We start from the raw sequence: 20379 nt of genomic DNA, 5'->3' as shown, positions 1-20379 counted from the left end.
CCAAAGGCACCGCCCCTGATGTCCATCCAATGTTGCAGAGACGTGTCTACCAAGTCAGTCCCACAACATCCAGCAGGCCTTCATCCTACTGAAGAGCCCCCCATCACTGAAGGCTCCACTGAGAACCCAGTGACGATTTTTAAATCATTTACTATTGAAAAATACTTCTAATGATTCATAACATAACGAAAGGGTCTTCGCCCTCTTAAGGGCTCAGGCCCAAACTAAACTGTTGAGCCTGACGGATGGCTTTAAAAGACCAACTGTCCTGAACGCAGAGTTCTGCTGCTGTTGGTTAGAGGTCAAATGTTGCTATGACAATGAAAAGACAAGACACTTTTGCATCTAAATGTGGATTTTATTTCTTGTTATCTTCAATCAGCATCAACATAAAAACAAGAAAAACTGTGAAAACTGTTTTGGCAAAAAATCACTTTGTTTAAATTATGTGCTTCAAAGTTTAAAGTTTTACAGCAATAAGTTACGTTTTACAGTGTTATTCATTTCGAAGGCGGCAGACACGAGCAGAGCTGATGACAAACATCCTGAAACAAAAGCAGCTTCTAAGCGACTGGCATTCTCAGAGCAAACAAGACACCATGACACCCACCAAGTCACGCCGGGAAACGAGGCAAAGACTCAGTTTGAGCAGAACTCCATTCACAAAACCTGTGTTCATAAAGCTGACAACTCGTCGTCATGGTAACAGACCTGACAAACCAAACACTATCATGATGCTGTTTATTTGATTTGTTCATTCCAATTAAATCAAGTCAAATTTGCATCAACGATGACACGATCCAGACCTCCACAGGTGAGGCCGACACTGGTCAGGTGGACGCTCAGCCGCAGCCTCAACTCCAGGCATGTGGGCAGGTCGATTACTTGTTTGGTCTGAAATGCCATCTGACATCAGATGTGTGCAAAGAAAACATGGCGACATTGTTGGCGTGGAGCAGAGGGAGCTCAGACGCTACAGCTAGCAGAAACATCATCGTCATCATTGTGTCACCATGGTAACTCATTCCTAAGGTGGGGTAGGACCATGCAGGGACTCAGGTAGAGAGGGGCAGAGCTAAGCGCTACACATCATTTTAGTGGTATAAAAAAACATAAAAAGTTAATTTCTTAAAGTTTTCTTTCTCCAAGAAAAAAAAGGCATGAATAACAAGTGGGAGGAGCCAAGGGGGGGACACAGGTAAGTGAGGGGGCGGGGCTAGCACTTAAATACAGACTCATTTTCTGTACAGTTCAGTTCACAAACAATTCCAAACACTTCTGGTCCATATTTACACGTCCATCTTGTGTCCTCACTCTTTTCAAACTGATGTCACAATGTATGAGCCACGTTCACCACCACCGCCCCCGCCCCCGCCCTCTCCACCCTTCGGCTCGCGTTTCTTGGTGACAGGTGTGGGGATAAGTGAGGGTCGTGTGGGGGTGGTTGTTGACGATGTGGTGGTGGTGGTGGTGGTGGTGGTGGTGGTTGACGTGGCGGTTGCCGTGGGGATGTCAGCGTTGCTCTTCCTGGGGCTGGGGGTGTAGTTGAAGGGGCTGACTCTGGCTGCCACGGCACCACTGCGCTGCTGACTGCGCTGTTGCTGTCGTTCAGGTGCTGGCTTGTCATCAAGGCTCTCACAGCTCTGTCGAAGATTAAGGTTGGAGCAGGAAGAAGAGGCAGAGGAGGGTATCTTAGAGGGGGTGGGGCTGTCGATGATGGGTGGGGCATTGATAGTAGTGGGGGAGCGAGCTGAACAGGAAGAAGAGGAGCGCGGGTTGTTGACAGGGCAATCCTCAAGACGCACCCACACATCTTCAGATTTGTCGGCATTCTTGCCAGAGGTGTCGCCGGCACTCTTGTCCTTCCTCCATGTTCCCTTTGATCTCACACTCGTCTCCTCCTCGCTCCGCCCCTTCTCGCTGGACTCTGAGGAGGCTGAGAGCACGGAGGAGGAGCTTCCTGTCCGCTTCCATGTGCCCACACGAGGTAGTGACGTTGAGTGTTTGCCAGCATTTCCTCCACCACCGCCCTCACGCTTCCATGTGCCAGTGCGACTGAAACGAGATGCTGCTTCCTGTGGGCGTGACGGGCTCTCGGAGTGGGAGCGGTTGACATCATGTCTCCTCATTGATGATGGAAGCGGCGTATCTGGGCTGGACGGTGACTCTAACGCTGCCGCCACTGCAGACTCTTCCAGCTTCCTCTTTAGTGTTGGGCTTGGAGCCTCCTTGATGAAGGTCGACTGGCGGACGAGGGTTGGTTTCTCAGGTTCCGCCTTCTGTTTCTTAGCCACTGTGGAGCTGCTGACTCTCGATGCAGACTCACTCCTTGGGATGCCTCCGCTCCTTACCATCGCGCTCTGTTTGGCCGGTCTTGGGGCAGAGGAAGATGATGCACTTCCTGGGGACGCTGTGCGTGGAAGTTGTGACAGCTTCCCTCCTTTCTGACTGGCAGTGGCCGAGGAGCGAGATGGCGTGGAGTCCCGTGACGACCCACCGCCTCTGTCTGCACCGTCGCTGTTTCCTGGAGCTTTGGGCCCAGTTGCTACTCTAGGTTTGCTCCGCCCCCTGGCCGCTGGTTCTGCCCTTGGCTTGCCAGTGATCAGACTCCTGTAGACTTTCTTCCCACCTCTCACAGCCCTGGCTGACTCCTCCTCCTCTTCCTCCTCTTTCTTCTTGGCAGCCAGTGTACTACGTTCACCTGGCTTCAGGATCCTTGCTCCTCGCTTCACCTCCTTCTCCTCAGAGTCCTCCTCTTCTGCATTGTTGGCTGGTTGCAGTCGGAAAGGAGAACCCACAGATTTGAGTGAGAGCACAGAATCAGAGTCTGATGATGGTTGGCGGGACAATGATGACGCCGCAGCAGCAGCATTGAGGCTGCTGACAATGGAGTTGGCGCCTTCCTGAATGGCCTTCCAATCAAAAGACTCAGAGTCTGGGGAGGTAGGGCTTCTGGGGGCCTCAGAAGGCTCCTCTTCAGCCAGAATGCTCTCATCTGCTCTCAGCACAGGAAGTGACGTGACGGCAGTTGCAAGTGGAACGGTGGCAGTGGTGGCTTTCTTTTTCTTCTTGGGCATGGCGGAGCTGATGCACTCTTGCAGCAGGTCGTCCTCTGAGTCAATGCTGAGCGAGCTGAGTGAAGAGTTCCTGGAGAAGCAGACGGGCGTGTCCTCCACGTGGAAGGCTTTGGGTGCATAGCCGCTGGCTGCAGTAGGGCGGGGCTTTGACTCTGTCTGTGGTGGTTGAAGAGGTGGAGATTTTGTTGCAGCATCTCCATCTTGTTGCTCAGATGCTGGAGCGAACTCTTTGTTATTGTTCTCCTGGTCTATGTCGCTCAGTGAGCTGAGGGAGGAATTTCTGGAGAAGCAGACAGGCGTGTCTTCGATGGCGAACTTCTGCTTCTCATCCATCTGTGGTGCAGTGGAGGCTGGTTTCGTTCGAGGGAAAACAGCTGCGGTCTGCTGCTTCCTCTTTTTGCCTTCTTCTTCTTTTGTTGTTTTTTCAACTTCTTCCCTCTCACCACCACAGGCGTCATCTTCATCGAAGTCCAGCGAACTCAAAGAGTCATTGCGTGAGAAACAGCATGGCGTGCCCTCGATGGGCGTGTAGTGATGCGGGGAGTCAAAGGTGAAACCAAGCTTCCCCTTGGTGGCTGCAGCTGTTGTGGCGCCATATGCAGACCGCTGGGGCATTGGCTTAACAGGTGATGTTGGCTTCTTCTTCTGCTGCTGTGAACCCAGAGGAGGTGGAGCTGGGGGAGGAAGAGGTGGAGGAAGGGGAGGAGCTTGCAGGTGCTCACTATTTGCTGCCGCTCTGATTGGCTTCCTGGGTTTGGCTTTGGGCATGGCAGCACTGATGCACTCAGCAAGGATGTCATCACCATTCTCACCCTCAGGAATTCCAACCCGCCGGCTCTGGGAGGAAGTAGGTGGGCCTGCTGGTATCACAGCTGCTGCCGCCTCCTCATTGGGAGGAGAGTCGATGGTGAGATCACTGAGTGACGTGGCTGTGGAAAAGTTGAGTGGCGTTCCCTCCACACAGTAGACTCTCGGCACTTCATCCGGAAGTGGTGGCGCCACATCTTTTCTTGGCTGTGATTGGCTGCGGCTCTGAGGTGGGAAGAGCTTGTAGACGGGAAGCTGGCTGGGTTTCCGTGGGGCTGCTTGTTGCTGTTTTTTTGGTTTCCTTGATGACTTGGGCATAGCCATATTGATGCACGCCTCCAGGATCTCAATGTCATCGTCATCGTCAGATTCGTCAAGGATTTGTTTCGCTGCCTCCTCCTCCTTCTTCACATCATTCCCGCCCTCCTCTTCTTTCTTCTTTTTCATTTCCGCTGCAATATATGGCTCATCCACACTGAGCGCGCTCAGACTGGAGGCACGGGAGAAGCCGTGTGGCGTGCTCTCGGTGGCGAAGTGCAGCAGGGCATCGGCACTGCTCTCCTCCTCATCTTTCTTTTTGGCCTTTTCCTCCTCTTTACTTTTCTGTGCCGGCGGTGGCAGCGGTGGTGTCTTGGCTCGGCTCGGTGGCATAGTCTGGCCTGGACTGTCAGGCAGGTCGCTGGGGCTTACCACGCCACTCGGCACACCACTGCACGGTTCACTCGAGCGCACAGAGCTAGCAATGGAGGAGGTGGAGAAGCTGTCAAGGGAGCTGACAGATGTGCAGCGGCTGAACATCAGTGGCGTCTCCTGAGCGTATGGCTGCTCTGGGGGACTTTTAGGGGTTCTGGCACCTGATGAAGTCACATGGTGGTGGTGATGATGGTGGTGGGCATGGCCATGATGGTGGTGATGACCTCTTCTACCTCGTGTGGAGGGAACCGCAGTGGTGGCTGTCTGGCTCTCCACCTCCTTCTGTGGCCGCTGCTGCTTGTGTGTGCCTTTCTCGCTAACAGGAAGCGTTGGGTAGTCATTGCCACTGACACCGTTCCCGCCGCCCCTCTTTCTTCCAATGACATCATTGTCCTCGTCTTCCTCCGATGACAGTGAGGAGAGTGAGCTGCCTCTTGAGAAGCAGATGGGCGTGTCCTCTACACAGTACGTCTGCGTTGACTCCTGGTTGCTCTTTGACACTGCCCGAGAGGCTGGTTGAGGAGGGGGCCGAGGCTTGCTGGTAGAGGAAGATGGGGGAGTGGGCAGGGAGGGGGAGGCAGTCTCCTCTGGCTTGAACAGAGGCTTGCGAGTGGTGTCTCCACCGTATTTCAGGCTGTAGTCGATTGGCTGCTCAACTGTTGAGTCACTACTGTAATTTGACGTTGCCGCAACAACGTAGCGTGAAGGTGGCACCGATGTCACACGAGTGCTGGTGGTCACAGAGTCACTGCTTTCATTCCTCATCCTTAGCCTGCCATCCTGTTCATCATCCTCATCACTCTCGATGCCGCCCCGGTGGCTTGGACTCTGTCTCCCAGAATTCAGCTGTTCATCTGAGTACTTGAGGCTGTAGTTGATGGGCGTGTCAAGCTCAGCCCCGTCATCATCTGCCATGTGGTTGGCGCTGCGGATTTTGTGCGCCAGGTCAGCCGGATACTTCCTGTAGACACAGCACCGGTTGGCACCACTCTCATCAGATGAGTAGAATGGTTCTGATGATGGCTTGGTTTTGCCACGGTTGCCATAGCCGTCTGCGCTCGTCACGCTGTTGAGGCTGTCGCTGGAGGCTCGTACGCTGGGCGAGAACACTGGCCGAGAGTACGCCGCTTCCTCACTTGTCCTCTTCACTCCGTCACCATTTTTTGGACCCGACAGCACCGGTGTGTTCGCATAGGAGCGTGTAGCATTTGTTCCTCCTCCTCCACCATTACATCCCCGTCCCTTCCTATGTGCCGCCTTAGGACTCAGGTTGTCGATGTTGTCAAAGGTTTCTGACAGCTGCTGAGCATCCAGCTCCTCGATGAGCGCCTTCTGTTTGCGTGCATGTAGTGAAGGAGCACCTGCACCTGGTGAAACCACACTGGCATCCTTGTAGCGTGCCGGACGGTTAGCCATCAGGTTGCGTAGGGCGGCAGCACTGCCCATAGCTATCATCTTGTGACGGGAATGGATGAGGTTACGGAGCATGCCCACTGCACCTAGCTCCCATAGTGCCTCCTGGTCTTTGGCGTCACGGGCAGACAAGTTCCAGAGCGTGCCGCAGGCGTTGGACACGATGGTCAGACTGTGAGATTTGAGGTGCTGCAGCAGCGTTGGCAGGCAGCCGTGTTCACGCAGGATCTGCCTGCAAGACCAAAGGCAGGGAAAACAATAAATCCTCTCACAGTCCGTCAGAGAAACAAGGTCACCGTGGAGACCAGGATGCTCACCTGTGTGCCTCATTGGTCGCGATGAGGCTGGACACATTGCGCAGGATACCACCGCCACTCTCAATAATGGCAAGTGTGTTGGTATGGCTGCGGTGTGTCAGCGTTCCTACCAGGAATGCCAGAGCACCATCCACAGCACAGATGTCCGCCTTGTTCTCTGTACAGTGAGCAGACAGATTCCAGAGTGCGCTCAGCACAGACTTCAGTGTCGACTCCTGGCAAATGAGAAGAAAAGGTTACAGAGCGCTTTCAGTAGTAGCTCAGGAAACGCTCAAGCCAATCACATTAAAAGTTCATTCACCTTCTGGACCTCAAGAGCGCAGCCCATCAGTGCCCGCACACTGCCAACCTCACGCAATGTCTTCTTACTGTTGACATCAGCACGCCATGACAGGTTCCTCAAGACACTTGCTATCACCTGTAGACATAGAGTCAACATGTTTCTATGCTGACCAGCTGGAGGTGCCTCACTGGTACCACAATGTCTTCAGGCTGCTACATTGACGTTAAGGGTCAGAAAATGGCCAACAGAGAGCAGATGTACCTGCTGCAGGTCTTCACTCTCAGACTTCAGCTGGGCAACCATGGCTCTCATGCAACCCTTCATGGAACAAAGTGTGGCCTGATGGAAAAGGATACCATGAGACATCAACGATCATATAATTGACCTGCCCACATGGCGCTCTCCTCACCTTGTTGGCTACATCGCCAAAGGTCAGGTTAGTGAGTGCCATCCCTGCATAGCGCCGCAGTGTGACACTGTAGTGATCGCTGCCCAAGCCGAACATCTCACAGTCCACCTGCAGCAGCTCAGCCACTGCCTGAAGACCACCTGGACAGACCAGAGACAGAGAGAGAGGGGCTGGGTCATAACCCACTGCCAACAGTAGACAAAACTGTAACCAGGTATTAACCAATGTACAAGTTACTGGTTAACAAGTGCGTAACTGGTGTTACTCACCAAGCTCGTTCATGGCGTGCCGATGCTCCTCGTCAAAGGACAGTTTCATCAGGACGCAGACAGCAGGGCATATCTGATGATCCACTGGAGATGGCACTAAGACAAAAAACAATGTCCATTAAGTTTTACAATCTGTATCACTGTTCCGGCTTCCTCTGATTGACAAGTACTAATGACATCACTCACTGGGGTTGTCCTCCTGGTCGACACCCCTCTCGTGGTTCTCTTGCCAGCTCCAGCAGGCCTCGCAGTAATGGCGCACCTGCTCCAGCAAGTGGAGCACTCTGATCTCACGCCGGCCCCTCTTGTCGTCAGGCTGACTGTGCACTATGTTGTGCAGTGCTGCTGACGCTCGTGCACGAGCCTCTTTACTGCCGCGAGAGTTACCTAGGCAACAACAAAAATATTAGTGGTCATTTAACTACCAATTCCTTTCTAACTAGCGTACATGGTTACCTAGCAACAGAGAATCCTTGTCGTTGCCATGCAACAGCTGGATGAGCAGCGGCAGGCAACCGGACTGACGCATGGCAATGCAGGAGTCCTGCGAGCTTGACATGGCAAGCAGAGTCCGCGACATGTCGTCCTTATCATGAGTCCCCAACATGGAAAGAAGACTGTACACCATCTCCACCTGTAGAGGGCAACACAGTTAACCCTTTTCACAGTTGTGGATGCCGTCACCAACAGGGTGTCATGGTGGAAGGGCTCACCTTTGTTCCCAGGTGGCTGGTGATTCGTCGAGGCACAGAATAGCTTGTCTCATTGGCCGGCTCGTGGTCCAATCGACTGCTGGAGCTCTGATGAACAAAACATTTTTTTTTTATTTTTACCAAAAAGACAGTTAGAAACTTGACCAATAAAGTCAGAATGAGACGCTCACCTGAGCTCCAGTCAAACCACTGCTGTCACTCAAGCCCTGTGACCCCTCCCCCTTGAGAAGAGAGAGAGAGAGAGAGAGAGAGAGAGAGAGAGAGAGAGAGAGAGAGAGAGAGAATGAGAGTGCGACGAGAAGACACCTGTCAAGAGTGAGTGTACTGGGAGGACTGGGGGAGGAGGTTACCTGTAGTCGAGCTCCAAGTCTCAGAATGTCTTTCTCTATCTGCTGAATTCGAGACACACGAGCCTGAAAACACATCCACAAGTTCTTTGTACTGCAGGTCCTCCAAATTAATGTTATTAAAGGCTTATTTCGGGGTTTCTGATTGTACCTGAGCTCTTCTCTCCATCTCCTGACAGGAACCCAGCTGTTCCTCCATCGCAGAGCGGATCTGGCGAGCCTCAAACTCCAGCTGGCGACGACTCATATCTGTCTGCAAAGTGAACTGACAAGACAAACAGATAAGCCCGAGGACATTAACAACTGCTACTCCTGAGATGAATTTCAGGTGACCACAACAGAATGAAGCAATGAAGGATCTGTGACTTCACTGCTGTTGAAGTGACATTAATGTGATACAGAAAGCTGACGCATCGATACAACCAGAAGCTTTAAACAAGACCATTTTCAGTAGTAAAATCTTTGTGTTTACATTTTCAGTGAGAGGCAGACTGTCGATCCTCTTGGTGAGATTCTGCAGCTGAGCGTAGAACCAGTCCTTCTCCTTCTCCTCCTTCTCCAGCTCAGCTAATAGGAGAGCCCTGTAAGCAGCCAATCAGAGAGTAAGGCAGGCAGGCAGAGGGACGTCAACAAAATAAAATTCATGGTAATAACAAATGTGATCGGTAGTAACAGGATTATTAGTAGTGTACCGCTCCTTCTCCAGCTCCTCCAGGCACCTGTCATGACTGTCTCTGCCCACAGATGGCAGCCCTCTCCTGGGGAAAGCTGCGTTTGCTGGGGGGACTGAAGCTGTGGAGCTTCCAGCTGCTCCTCCGGGAGTTCCAGCCCCGGAAGAGGCTGAGCTGGAGGATGACGAGGGGGGCAGAGGAGGCCTGGACCTGGGCTTAAATCCAGCAGAGTCCAGGCTCATTTCTGAAGCAGACAGATGGATAAATGTCAGATAAGTGCCTGCATGTGTGCGTGTATGTGGTTTTCCTTCTTCACCTTTCAGTCTTTCAATGAGCTCCAGCTGAGAGCCAGACGCATCCCCAGAGTCTTCTTCAATGGTGCCCTGCAGTTGCTTCAGCACTTCCTGTTCAGGAGGGAGGCTAGTATTAGCTGTGGCTCAGGCAACTAGGGAGCAGTCACACGCTGGCAGCATCATACCAGACACAATCGAATATCTTCATGTGCGGAGGTGTGCATAATAAGAGAAAAAGAAAGTTGATATCTGAGTCAAGAGCATTTCATTGTTCACTCACCATGATGAAGTGAAAGCGTTCATACAGCGGCATGATGAAACTAACAACGAGACACTAACAACACAAGGCCTGCAAGGGGAGTTCTGCTTGGCGACAGGAAACAGGAAACAGGACATGGGAAGTGAGTGCGTGTTTGGACGGGAATCAGGAGAAGATAATAACAACTCAGTGAGCAGACCAAGTGAACAATGCAAGATGCACAAACGTTACACAACTATCTGTCTGACAAAAGGAAAATAGAAACCAATGTGAAGCAGAAAGAGAAACGACTGACAGAAACCAAAATATAAGTCAGTACAACAAAACAAAATCATCAGGTAAAGACAGAAAGAACAAAGTGGAAAAAAGATAGAAACAACAATGTTAAAAAAGACTGATGAGAGAAACAGACGAAAAGAGCGTGGCTCCAGCTCGCTTTCCCCCGGCTGTGACCAGGGTGGCTGGGTGACTGTCCCAAGCAGAAGCCTCCTGACCAACCACTACTTCATTATTCTAGCAGTTTTCCTCACTCAGCACCCCGCCTGCTGAGGAACCAACTCTGGTCACTGGAAATTCTATTTTGAGGGGCGTGATGTGATCCAGCAACCAAAATCAAATAAAACGGCTGGTTAACAGCAACTGTAAATTCAGTGAAACTGTTAATCACGTCAGCGGTGATGACAATGAGACTACAATATTTGGAGGTCACTATTGAGTCAGGGTGTACATTCACAAAGACGATGTGGGACTCTGTAGTGGTCTCTGGACCCCTGCCACATCTGACCAGTGATGTAATCGTTCAGTGGCTGGTGGTGGAGGTGGCATCCAGCAGACAATGTGAGATTATAGAAAACTGGAACCTTCTGGGCAAGACCTGGTCTGATTAGGAGAGATGGTGGATGGAGCTGCCCAAATCTCTTTCAATATAACCCAGTTCATCGGAGAAACAGAACCCTGACAACCCAGAGTTGGGACCAGGGGGTACAGCTGCCATCTCACCTGCTTCTCTGTGCATCCACTAGGGGGAAGAGAACCACCCAAACCCCCATATAGACTGTCTATGGGGGTACTCGTACTCATCAAAACCACAAATGACCTCTTCATGGAAGCTGAGTCTGGACTCCTCACCATCCTCATCCTGAGTGCAGTCTTTGACACAATCTGTCACGCCACCCTCCTCAACAGGCTATCTTCCATTGGCATCACCCAAACTCTTTTCGACGGGTTCACAAACACACAAATATATATATATATATACACACACACACACACACATATATATACATATATACTTATATATATACATACATATATATACATATATACATACATATACACATATATACATACATATACACATACATATATACATATATACACACATATATACACAAAAATATACATATATACATATATACATATACATATATACATATATACATACACATATACATATATACATACACATATACATATATATACACATATACATATACACATATATACACACATATACATATACATATATACACATATATACATATATACACACATATATACATATACATATATACACATATACATATATACATACATATATTTACACATATATACACATTTTTACATATATACACATATATACACATATATATACATATATATATATACATATATATACCCATACATATATATATATATACACATACATATATACACATATATATACACATACATATATACATATACACATATATATATACATATATATATACACATATACATATATACATACATATATAAAAATATAAACACACACACACACACACACACACACACACACACACACACAAGAGATGGTGGTGACGGAGAGGAGGATGTTGTCTGGACTCCACACAATCCTGGACAGCATCCACCACCCCTCCATCAAGTCCTGGTTCAACACAGGAGCACATTCAGTGCTAGACTGATCCCACCTAAATGCACCACAGACCGCCACAGAAAGCCATTCTTACCTGTGGCCATCAAACTCTTCAACTTCTCCCTCTGAGTGATTCATTACTTAACTGTGCAATACTCTTGTTATAACTACTGAGCTTTGTAAATAGTTTAAGCTTATTCTTATTTTATTCTTACTCTTACACTTTATCTTATTCTTATTTCAAGTCTGCACTTTCTAATGATTGTAATTTGTAACTTTATACTTTACTTTATAGTACTTCGAGAGCTTAATAACTGTAACAACAGAATTTCCCCCCGGGATTAATAAAGTATTCTGATTCTGAGACAAAGGAAATCTGGAAAAACACACACTGTCTCTGAAGGACAATGTCATCTCCCACCAGAACATCTGCAGTTCATCCGGAGCCCGTTCCTCTCACCATTATCTTACTTACCTACATCCTCTCAAACATAGCAGCATATCTAATAATGTACTGCTCAACACCGTCACTCATGACCGACAAATCCCACATACTCACACGCTCCTCCTCAGTACTGGAGCCAGACTGACAGAGAGCCACAGCTCTACTGAACCAAGTGTGCCTGGTTCCCTCAGCAGTAATGACTTAATCAACTTTAGTGATCAAATTCTTCTCCTGCTGCCATCAGCTGACAACATGGCCCTAGAACCCAGAACCTTAGAGGCAGCTGGAGGACCAGACACACACTTGGATAGTTTTTCTCCCATCAGCCTTCATGAGCTCAGTTCAATCATGTCCCCCTCGAAACCTCCACCTGTCTCCTAGTCCCCATCCCAACTAAGCTGCTCCAAGACTCTCTTCCCTCGTTAGCCCCTCCCTCTTAGATATGATCAATGTGGTGCTGGTATCTGGTTCCGTCCCTCAGTCCTTTAAAGTAGCAGGAATTAAACCCTCCTCAAAAACAAGCCTGGATCCAGAAGTTCTACCAACTACAGACCAACATCACATCTTCCTTTTCTCTCCAAGGTTCTGGAGAAAGCAGCTGCTAAACAGCTCTGTGACTTTTCCACAGCAACAGCTGATTGGAGGATTCAGTCAGGTTCCAGGTTCATCCTAGCACAGAAACAGAACTAGTCAAAGGTACCAGTGATCTCCTACTGGTACCAGATGAGGGACTGGTCTCTGTGCTGGTCTGATTAGATCTCAGTGCAGCTTTGATACCATTGACCACCATATCCTTCTACAGAGACTGGAACCTGTCACAGATATTAAAGGAACCACACTAAACTGGTTCAGGTCACATTTACTAGGTCATCTCAGTTGGTACTAGTTAATGATGGTTCCTCTGAGACCACTACAGTCAGTTCTGGTGTTCCACAAGGCTCTGTGCTTGGCCCAGTCCTCTTCACCCTGTACCTGCTTCCTCTAGGTCACATGATCAGGAAACACTCCATTAATGTTCTCTGCTATGCAGACGACACTCAGCTGAACTCATCAATGATCCACATGGAACAAACCAGCTGACTGAACTGGAGGCCTGTCTGAAGGACAGGAAACATGGAGGACCCATCATTTCCTTTATTAACTCTGATAAACTGAAGTTCTTGTGCTGGGCCCAAACACCTGAGGACCACCTGATCTGATGAGACAGGTACCCTGGATGGCACCACCCTGGCCCCCAGCACCACCGTAGGAACCTAGCAGTTCTCTTTGACCAGGACCCTTTAACTCCCACATTCAACAAATCTCCAGGACGCCTTCTTCCATCTACGTAACATCGCTAAGATCAGACACATCCTGGCTCAAGAAGATGCAGAAAAACTAGTCCCTGCTTTTGTCACTTCCAGGCTAGATCACTGCACCTCCCTCCTACCAGGCTGGACTAATAAGTCCCTAAAGACTCTCCAGCTGGTCCAGAACGCTGCTGCCCCCCTGACTAGAACTGGTAGCAGAGACCAGGTCTCTCCTGGACTGCTTCTCTGCATGGCTCCCTGTCAGATTCAGAACAGAATTTAAAATTCTCCTTCTCCCATCAAAGTCCTCAACAATCAGGATCCTTCATCCCTGACAGAGCTCCTCGTCCCCTATGATCCAGCTAGAACCCTTCACTCCCAGGATGCAGGGTTCCTGCTGGTTCCTAGAGTTCTAACAGTAGAATGATACAGTGTTACAGGTGTGTGTCAGGAGTGTAAAAGGTGTGTTACAGGTGATGGAGGAGATGACATCATTGTTGAACCTTTACCGGTCAGTTGGTGGACTGTTCTCCAACATTTACTCATCATGTTGATTTGCCCCCACGCCTCTCTCGGGGACATGCCTCACTGCTTGAGAACCTCTCATGCTGCATAATTGCTGTGGTGTGGCGGATAAATCCAGTAGGCGGCAGTAATGTGACTGCCGGCTGCCTTCAAACGTGTAGGAAGAAGAAGTGGAGCATCCGGTTTGTTGGACGGTTCTTCAGTAGGTGAAAGGTTCCGTCTTCATCTGGTCTTGTCCTCGTCCTCGCAACGATGCTTCAGAACGCGGGTGAGTCCCATGAGCACCTCTGAACAACGTCACGCAACTGGTTTAGGTCATATTTACTAGGTCCATCTCAGTTGGTACTAGTTAATGATGGTTCCTCTGAGACCACTACAGTCAGTTATGGTGTTCCACAAGGGTCTGTGCTTGGACCACTATGCTTCACTCTATTCTCCTTTTTTGTTTGTGTTTTTTTGTGCAAACCAAGAACCAGTAGAATGTCTCCAAGGTAACATAGAATATAGACAGAACATTACATGCAGACAAAAACCCAGTGCCTTAAATAATACTTGCTTGCACCTCAGCTCAAACTTCAATTTTTTACCAGCAACCACTTCGTCAGAGTAACCCGATCCCTACACTGGGATGATTAACTGTTGTCTATTTTCATCAACAGGAAAAATCAATTGAGTCTTTCTTTTTTATGACTTTCTTGATCAAGCAAGTACGTCACTGGATACATCTTACACACAAACACACACACTCACGGAGTGCTGACCTTCATGTTGGATGCTTCTGTCTCCAGTTTGGTCAGGTGGTTTGAGTTGTCCTGCAGCTCCTGACGCAGGTTTGAGTTCTCCATCTTTAGCACCTCCACCTGCCTCAGCAGCTGGTCGTATGACGCTGTCGCCATGTTGAAGGACTGTCGTCTGGCCTGCAGATAACAGAGGACGCCACCACTCATCAGAGTCCAGCCTGAGGGAATTCATGTGTTCTCGGTCTGAACCACATCAATCAAAAGAACGAGTCTGATCCATAACCTCCAAGACACAGACGAACCCCATGCAGAGGTTATGAGGTACAGGACAAACTTGGATGAAGAAAGCACATTGAAGGGCCGTAAGGTCAACTTTATTGTACCACTGGTACATCTAGACTCAAGTGCTGCAACACAAAACAAAACAAGAATGGACAAAAAAAAAATCAGTGCACTGAAGTTGCTGCTGAATATGCTAAGGTTTTCTTGAAATAATCAAAGGCTGTGAGATGGGGGTGGGGGCACAGAGAGAGAGAGAGAGGGATAGGGCAGGGAGTGAATCATGTGAGGTTTCTGGCATCTTCATCACAAACACTCTCTGTCTGACAGTCACATGTGCACACAAACATCAGCTGATCATCAGCAAACTTTCACACTCTCCACAAAACACACAAACATTTTGACTATAAAGTTATTAATATTTTCCACAGATATGCTAGAAGCATCTTTCGCGTGAAAGCTGAACTCTGTGATCGCGGTGTATGGGGATATTCATGTACATTCACTAGCTTTAACTGTTATTTACTGGTTAACCAGCACTTTCAATGCAGACAAGTGTGTCAACCACTCAAAGTGTTAATTATCTTTCTTTATGTGAGGGTTTACTTTTATGAGCCAAGAACAGCAGAACAAGTGCACATGAAGCCTCACACACCGTCAGACAGGCTGAACACCTCCGTAACCCCAGCACCAGCCCAGATCTCCCAGGCAGGAGAACATGAGACGACTTCTTATCAAGCTGAGAACTACACAACCTGCTCTGCAATCTTGAATCCATTTGGGATATGATGCAGACGAGGGCTGGGCGATAAATCGAATTTTAATCGTCATCGCGATATCAAAATGTGCAATTAACACATCGCAAAAGTCGTGTCCACGATGAGAAGTTCATTTTCACATGCTGCGAAAATAAACCAATCACATGTGACGTTGTTAAATTCGCCGCGCGTTTGGCCCATGACATTGATCGGTGGTGTGGCGTCAGCTACATATGGCGTGTGTGGTGGTAGCTGACACCAGCAAGCTGGTGGAGCCAAAGGCAGGCGCATTACGGGGATGATGACGCAGAGAAAACTAGCGAGCGTGAGGAAAATGAGGTGGACCTGGTGGTGGAAAAAAATAGCTCCTCACTCATTTGGAGCCATTTTGGGTTCAAACGAGATGACGTCGTACAAACCTGGGTATGGCGTAAAACATGTACATGTACGGTCGTGGCAACTACGAGGGAAACACGACCAGTCTTCATCAACACCTGAAACACATCCACAAAGAACTGCACAAACAATTCAAAGACAGCCGAGGCGCCAAACAGCCCAACACCGAGTCCGCATAACGCGACTCCGCAGCCACTCGTTCGCCCTCTGAGAAGCTCTTTAGCGCGTCAGGGAATGTGGTGACATGTCAGCGCTCCTGCTTGAAACCTAGCAAAGACACCATGTTGGTGTTCCTGTGTAAGAACTTGAAGTCAGGGACGTGTTAAAGGACTTTGGGAGGAATAAATCTCCCTTTCTCTGGATTCAGTGGTTCTACATTACTCACCATCATAGAACTGTATTTGCCACCTGTTCAGCAAGATGATGGCATTGGCAGGTCTCCATCTTTATAATGGGAGAAATGTTTAATCTGCCAGTTGCCATCTCTTTTAGTTAGAGTCTTGGAAATTGTTTGAATTTGCTAACAGTCAGGTTTGAGCCTTGTGCAACTGCAATATGTTTAAAATAATAGCATATGTTGGATACAAATAACTGTTCCATTTCTTTATTCAACGGGCCTAGGCTATTAAATGTTTGAGGTCTGTGTTGGCCGTAAATATTAAAACAGAAAGATATGCTTTAATGTACTGTAGCCAATATGTACCCTTTGATATTTCAAAACAATATGTATACATTTATTGCAGGTCATATCGTCTTCGCAATATTGAACAGTGTAATCGCACATCGCATGTTTTCCTGATATCGCCCAGCCCGAATGCAGACCCAATCCTGCTTATGAAAGCTTATTGATCACGTTCCCATCACAAGAAGATGAGGAACTGAATTTGTGACTGAGAGGAAGCTGGAGACAACAAGCCTGCATTCCTCCATGTGTGCGACTGACAATTTCACTCCCCCCACTTGCCACGTGTGACAGAGACCAGGGTTCTGTGCACCCCACAATCCCAATCAGAGCCCAGCTGATAAATGGAAAAATAATTAGACAGTCGGCCATTTAGTACCAGTTTTGATATGAAATTTAATAAAAGCAACTTTTTTTGATTGAGGTCCAAGGAGAAGAAAAGTTAATTTACAAGGTTGTTCTCCTGTTTGCAGTGCTGCTCTAGCAGCATGTATATTTATGTATTGTGTCTCTTACTGTCAGGAGCGCTGCTGGCACTGTGAAGTGCAACATCTAGTGGTCAAATCGCAGTATACGAGTTCAGACAGATTTCTGCCTCATTATCAAACCATTCTGGAAGTTTCTAAACCAACCAACACCTAGTTAGCACTCCACAAAACCTCAGTTGAAAACTCAAACAAGGGATCCAAACTAATCACTTTCGGGTCAAAAGAAAAAGATGTTGTCTTCTTTACAAGCACTCAAAATTTCTCCCTGTACAGGTGAGCGTCACCAGAGGAGCGTCATGTTCACCTGCTCCAGCTCGGCTCCTCCACCACTTAAGGGGACCAAATGCCAGCCGGCTGTGTTTGGAGGAGCCCAGGCAAGGCTAACGTGGTTGACTCGGTTGATCCTTGTGGTCGCTACCGGCAGGCTCACATTCTGATTTTTTGACTGGAAAAAAAAAGTCTCAATTAAAAAAAACAAAACTTTTCCTCCCTGACAGTTCCATTATGTGCGGCAAGGCTGTAATGTAACGTTAGCATGTGATAGCTGGGTGTGGTTGAGGCAGAGCTTTTAGGTGTTGAATAAGAAAACTGATCTCAGAACTGCTACTCTTGTGTTGACCAAAGAATGGCGTTGCTGAGCTTTCCAAATATAACTGCTCCTCGTCTCTACCCTCCACTGGGGCTGGAGATTTAAAAAACAAACCTCTGGACAAACAAAACACTGACGCTTGGCAGGGTCAAGTCTAGTCTGGCAGCCCTCCATGCCCAAAACACACTGGTAGGACCCTACATAAAGTTGAATGTTAACTTTGTAAAGTGTGAGCCTGATGAAGGCCGGCACTCAGAATGCTGGACCCTAAGGGTGTGTTTCCACTGCTCACTTCGGCTCAGCTCAGGTTGGTTTGGTATAGCGGGGCACTGATTGGGTAACTTACCCACTGACGTGGTCTACTTCCTATCATCCTGGCCTCGGTGGAATCCTGGTCGTGGCTCGATGAAGTCTCTTATTCTTTTCTTGGAATTCCGTTTCACCGCTTGAAGCCTCGCCTGTCTGTCCTCCCTCACTTTTACTTGAAGAAAAAAACACTGACGAGCAGCAGGCGTCACGGCGCCTCCATGTCCTCCATTGTTGTTGTTGTGTTGCACACAAATTATTTTACCAGGAGATGAGTGATCATCAAGCAAGTTGCTGCTCAAGTGTAAGATGCTTTTTTATGAACGTAACAAGACATGCTGGAGTTGAAGACTCAACCACCATGGAAATCCGGCACTGTTCCTGGGTGTGTGGTCAGAGCAGAGCTTTAACTTCCCACTTTATCCCATAATACACCTGGGTAGCAGGCTGATGTTAAGTCTGATGATGTTCTCACCAGATCCAAGCAGGTTCATGTCTCAACTCATGAAGAGGACTGCAACCTGGGAGTTAGGAGGCCTTGTGCCCCGCCTTGTTTAAGGCAAAAAAAGCAACATTTGCTCCAATTATTGGTATACTGGGTCGGAATGGAAGGGAGCAGGAGAAGAAATACTAACAGCTAAGCTAACAGAGTTAGCTTGGAAACAAGAACATGCAGCATGCAAAGACAACAATGGTGGGATCAAGGTCAACCCCAGATCAGTTTGCATTATTGTAGTTGTGTGTGTGTGTGTGTGTGTGTGTGTGTATGCCAGGCTGAGACAGACTCATGTCTGCTCCATCACAGAGGGAACAGATGTGTCGCCTCATCTGTGAAAGCAAGTTGCTCGACAGTGTTGTGCCAACGACTGGTTCAGTTTCAGCATCTCAACACCACCAGGTCCCTATCAGATGAATGCTGCACAGTCCAGCACAGGACGCACTGTACTGCTCAGTTCCATTATCTAAGTGGAGCCACTGCTTCGTCCGTCATTCTTCACTCAGTCTCCCTGTGATCAACAGCAATGATCAGTGATCAGTTCAAACAATGAAGCACAACTCCTTTTCCTCTCCTCCCTCTCATCATCCTCCATCAGCAGACCGCCATTTTCTACCCCTCCATCAGCCTCCCTCCTCCTCCCCCTCTTGTTCTCCCTCCATCCTCCTCTTCCTGTCTTTGTTGCAGCATCAGAAAAACATGTAATCCACCACTGACTCAAAACACCCGAGAACAAGAGACAATGACCGATGAAAAGGACTAGCACCCCCCACCCACCCCCATCCCCATCCCCATCCGCCCTCCCTACTTCCCTTGTCCTTCTTCCTCTCCCCCTCCCTCCTCCCTCCATCGGGAGACAAAGAGAATCAAGCAGAAACACTGGCTGGGAAAAGAAAGGAGAAGGATAATCAGAGAAAATGGCAGCTCACCCCATCGCTGTTGCCTCCATCACCTCCTCTTGCTCTGTGTCTGACAGAGCAGTCAGCTGGGCCACCCAGCAGCCAATCAGGAACCAGCCACACCAGGAGGGAGGGGCACCCCCCTCCTGCTCCCAGCATGCTTTGCTGCAGTTGCTGCAGGCAGACTGACTGGGTTACTGATGCCAGCACACACACTGCACCCTGATAAATACAATCATCGGAAGATGTTTGACATCCTCATCTCAGGAGAATGAAACGGCTGCAAAACACAAAGACGGTGACACCACATCATGTCTTCAGTGTCAATTAGACGACATGATCACCAATCCTCTTTGTTTCAATGTAAATGTGTATTTATATCTGAGACTCAAAATGCTGCATCAACCTTTAGGAAGTGCTGTGTTTTCCTGACAGTCACCACAGGCCATGATGGCCCTGAGCCTGCCGCTACCAGGACAGGCCAGAGTGATCTGATCACTGGCGCTCAGCCTCAATAGCAGCTGTCCATCCTGGCATCTGACCCCTGAATCCACATTCAGAGGTGGTCTGGACCACATGTGACTGCAGCCTGGCAGTTGTGTGAACACAGAAGAGTCCTGGACCACACTGAAGGAACCTCATCAGCTGATGTCCTTCATTGAAGAAGTGGTACCACGACTGAGCACGCCAGCGGCAGCAAATCATTACGATGTCTGATCATGTGAAAAGCTCAGAGAGAGAATCATCATCATGGCTGCGGCCCGAACAAGACAGTAATTCCTTTAGTCTTAAACATGTCAGTGACAGACCTGAGTGGAGGTGGATCGAAATGATCCACAGCAACTAATAAATGTGTTTCGTCAGTGTGTGTTCTGAGCGACACGCTTGTGTGTGTCGAGTATAAGTACACAGGATCAACACAAAGATCAAATAAACTGCACGAACGTAGGTATCTACTTAGAAGAAAGTGATATCTGACACAGAAGACACACAGTGGAGCTCAGAATGAAAACGCAGC

General features: G+C 48.6%; 1 protein-coding gene across 2 annotated transcripts; it reads right to left on the bottom strand.

The window, feature by feature from the left end:
• Positions 1 to 343: 343 nt before the first annotated feature.
• apc (APC regulator of WNT signaling pathway) lies at positions 344 to 19452 on the bottom strand. 2 transcript variants are annotated; one of them, XM_086188320.1, is made up of 18 exons: positions 18007 to 18844; positions 17376 to 17516; positions 14490 to 14645; positions 9316 to 9403; positions 9021 to 9243; positions 8801 to 8909; positions 8480 to 8593; positions 8332 to 8394; positions 8152 to 8202; positions 7982 to 8068; positions 7725 to 7902; positions 7455 to 7655; positions 7269 to 7364; positions 7000 to 7139; positions 6852 to 6929; positions 6609 to 6725; positions 6308 to 6522; positions 344 to 6222 (listed from the first exon to the last, which is right to left on the bottom strand). In XM_086188320.1, the coding sequence occupies exons 1-18, from the start codon at positions 18031 to 18033 to the stop codon at positions 1320 to 1322; spliced, it is 6987 nt and encodes a 2328-aa protein (XP_086044446.1). In that variant the 5' UTR covers positions 18034 to 18844; the 3' UTR covers positions 344 to 1319. The 2 variants fall into 2 exon arrangements, with proteins under 2 accessions (XP_086044446.1, XP_086044447.1); XM_086188321.1 differs by lacking the exons at positions 17376 to 17516; positions 18007 to 18844 and adding an exon at positions 19392 to 19452.
• Between the last annotated feature and the right edge of the window lie 927 nt (positions 19453 to 20379).

The sequence above is a fragment of the Aulostomus chinensis genome, chromosome 19 (genome assembly GCF_037954235.1).
Source record: "Aulostomus chinensis isolate RoL2024-O1b breed Wild chromosome 19, RoL_Achi_v1.0, whole genome shotgun sequence".
NCBI classification, from domain to species: Eukaryota; Metazoa; Chordata; class Actinopteri; order Syngnathiformes; family Aulostomidae; genus Aulostomus; species Aulostomus chinensis.
The sequence above is the reverse complement of the archived record's forward strand: the minus strand, read 5'-3'. Positions and strand labels throughout refer to the sequence as shown.

What these genes read in the sequence shown, in the direction of transcription:
- apc (XM_086188320.1), bottom strand. Translation starts at nt 18,033, where the DNA reads ATGATAGGAAGTAGACCACGTCAGTGG. An exon ending in CCAGCCACCTGGGAACAAAG is followed by an intron (nt 7,903 to 7,981) that starts GTGAGCCCTTCC and finishes TGCCCTCTACAG; the next exon opens with GTGGAGATGGTGTACAGTCT. An exon ending in CAAGGATTCTCTGTTGCTAG is followed by an intron (nt 7,656 to 7,724) that starts GTAACCATGTAC and finishes GTTGTTGCCTAG; the next exon opens with GTAACTCTCGCGGCAGTAAA.